The 2414-nt window shown below is 40.7% G+C and overlaps 1 protein-coding gene and 1 long non-coding RNA gene across 5 annotated transcripts in view; one reads left to right on the top strand and one right to left on the bottom strand.

The window, feature by feature from the left end:
* The window catches only part of LOC106881303 (uncharacterized), an 81786-nt gene that overhangs the window by 35525 nt on the left and 43847 nt on the right, over positions 1-2414 (bottom strand). The gene's annotated exons all lie outside the window — the stretch shown is intronic.
* The window catches only part of LOC106881302 (glycine receptor subunit alpha-1), a 236793-nt gene that overhangs the window by 229335 nt on the left and 5044 nt on the right, over positions 1-2414 (top strand). For all 3 annotated transcript variants that reach the window (XM_014931637.2, XM_052972549.1, XM_052972550.1), the window contains 2 exons: positions 500-726; positions 1905-1987. In XM_014931637.2, the coding sequence (XP_014787123.1) occupies positions 500-726; positions 1905-1987 (310 nt within the window). The remainder of the gene's footprint in view (positions 1-499; positions 727-1904; positions 1988-2414) is intronic.

Here is a 2414-nt window from a genome sequence, read left to right as displayed (position 1 = left end):
CTGTAGTCTTCGAATTAGCTTTCTCCTTTCTGGTTTTGAGAAGCCTAATTTCTCAAGATTGGTATTTAGGCAGTGTGTTACATATCCCAGGACCCCAACAATTACAGGTATAAACCCGAACTTGTAATCTGGACAGAGTAACTGCAGATTTCTCAATAGTTCAGCCTAAGTGTTCTCTTTTTCACTGATCTTCAGATATACACCCGTATCATGAATTTTGGGAAGCGGGGCAACGATAACTTTTGAACATCCTCTTGAAAAACTGGGTTTCCACCTCCTAAGCAAATTTCGTCCAACACACACACACACGTGTGTGTGTGTGGGTGAGAGAGAGAGAGAGAGAGAGAGAGAGAGAGAGAGAGAGAGAGAGAGAGAGAGAGAGAGAGAGAGAGAGAGAGAGAGAGAGAGAGAGAGAGATTTCTTGTAGTGTCTGTTTCTTATTTTATACCCGTTTCTTGCTTCCCTCACACCTGGACCATTTTTCCTTTCCGCTATCCAGGACTACACAATGAACTTCATAATCACGCAGAAGTGGACTGACCCCAGATTGAACTACACTGGGATGAGTAATGCAGAGATTCTAGAACTCGACACCCGTATCATGAATTGTATTTGGGTGCCTGACTTATATTTCGCTAACGAGAAAAAAGCGTCCTTCCATGAGGTGACAGTACCGAACAAGATGATGCACCTCCATCGGAATGGGACAGTGGTATATCGTGCACGGTAAGTAAGAGATATTGTGTTAAGGAATTTCTTGTTGTTATTATTATTGCCGTTAAGAAGGCGGCGAGCTGGCAGAGTGGTTAGCACGCCGGTCAATATGCTTAGCGGCACTTCGCCCATTTTTACGTTCTGAGTTCAAACGCACCAAGGACGATAATGCCTTTCATCCTTCCAGGGTCCATGTAATTGACCAGCCACCTTCCCCAAAATTTCAGGTCTGGTGCCTATAGTAGAAAGTATTATTATTGTTGTCAAAAAGATGGCGAGCTGACAGAATCGTTAGCACACCGGACGAAATGTTTAGCGGCATTTCGTTCGTCTTTACGTTCTAAGTTCAAATTCCGCCGAGGTTAACTTTGCCTTTCATCCTTTCCAGGTCGACAAAATAAGTACCAGACATATACTGGAGTCGATGTAATCGACTTTTCACCTTCCCAAAATTCCTGGTCTTGTGTCATAATTGGAAACCATTATTATGTAGGGTTGTTTAAGGCGGTGAGCTGGCAGAATCGCTAGCACGCCGGACGAAATGCTGAGCTGTATTTCGTCCGTTCTTACAATCTGAGGTAAATTCCGCCGGGGTCGACTTTGCCGTTCATCGTTTCGGGGTCGATAAGTACCAGGTGAATACTGGGTCGATGTAATCGACTCATCCTCACCTCCCACAAGCTCCCCTGCGGAAAAAATTTTGAAATAATTATTATGTAGGAATGTGGATTGGTAGAATCGTTGCATTTCGTGCAAAATGCTTTGATATTTCTTCCGGCTCCTTACGTCATGAGTACAAATCTTGCCGAAGCTAACTTTGCTTTTCCTACACACACACACACACACACACACACACACAACGCTATGGTACAAGATATTTTCCTAAGAAATCAAATAATCTCAGAGCGAACTTGTTAACCATACTGCCATATTAGGGCTCAATGACTGTTAACCTATTTCTTGAATACGTACGTAATTACCTATCTACCTACCTACTGACAAGCATATCAATCTATCGATCTGCCTACCTACTTTTATAGATATCTATCTACTAACATATACCAAAAGACATTTACACAAGCATTCTCTCTCTCCCACCTTCTCTCTCTCCCACCTTCTCTCTCTCCCACCTTCTCTCTCTCTCTCTCTCTCTCTCTCTCTCTTTCATTCTCTCTTTTTCTATTTTCAAGGCTGACAATGACATCGGCATGTCCTATGACACTTGAGAAATTTCCACTCGATACGCAGGTGTGTTCAGTCGTCATTAAAAGTTGTAAGTATTATTTCTCTTCTTCCATCCCTTGTGGCCAATAAAGTATTGTCTTATCCCTCTACTGCTAGCCCTTATTGTCGTCTGTACATGCTGAGGATTTTCCATACAAGGTATTTAAAATGCAAAATTATATATTTATATATGATTTGTAATTTTAATTTTGTTTGCGAAATGAAACAATTGTTAGTGAAAATGTTGATTGATTAATAAATTGATTTGTATCCATTAGATCTCTCTCTCTCTCTCTCTCTCTTTTCTAACTCCATAAAAATGTTTGATATCTTACGATATTCTACATATTCATTGAAGAATTATTTCTTCAAAATTTAATATATTATCCCTATAAGAGGTTTAAATATCCTCATTATGACTAACATACACACGCACACGCGCACACACACACACACACACACACACACACATATAT

This window comes from Octopus bimaculoides, chromosome 13 (assembly GCF_001194135.2).
Source record: "Octopus bimaculoides isolate UCB-OBI-ISO-001 chromosome 13, ASM119413v2, whole genome shotgun sequence".
Classification (NCBI taxonomy): domain Eukaryota; kingdom Metazoa; phylum Mollusca; class Cephalopoda; order Octopoda; family Octopodidae; genus Octopus; species Octopus bimaculoides.
The sequence above is the reverse complement of the archived record's forward strand: the minus strand, read 5'-3'. Positions and strand labels throughout refer to the sequence as shown.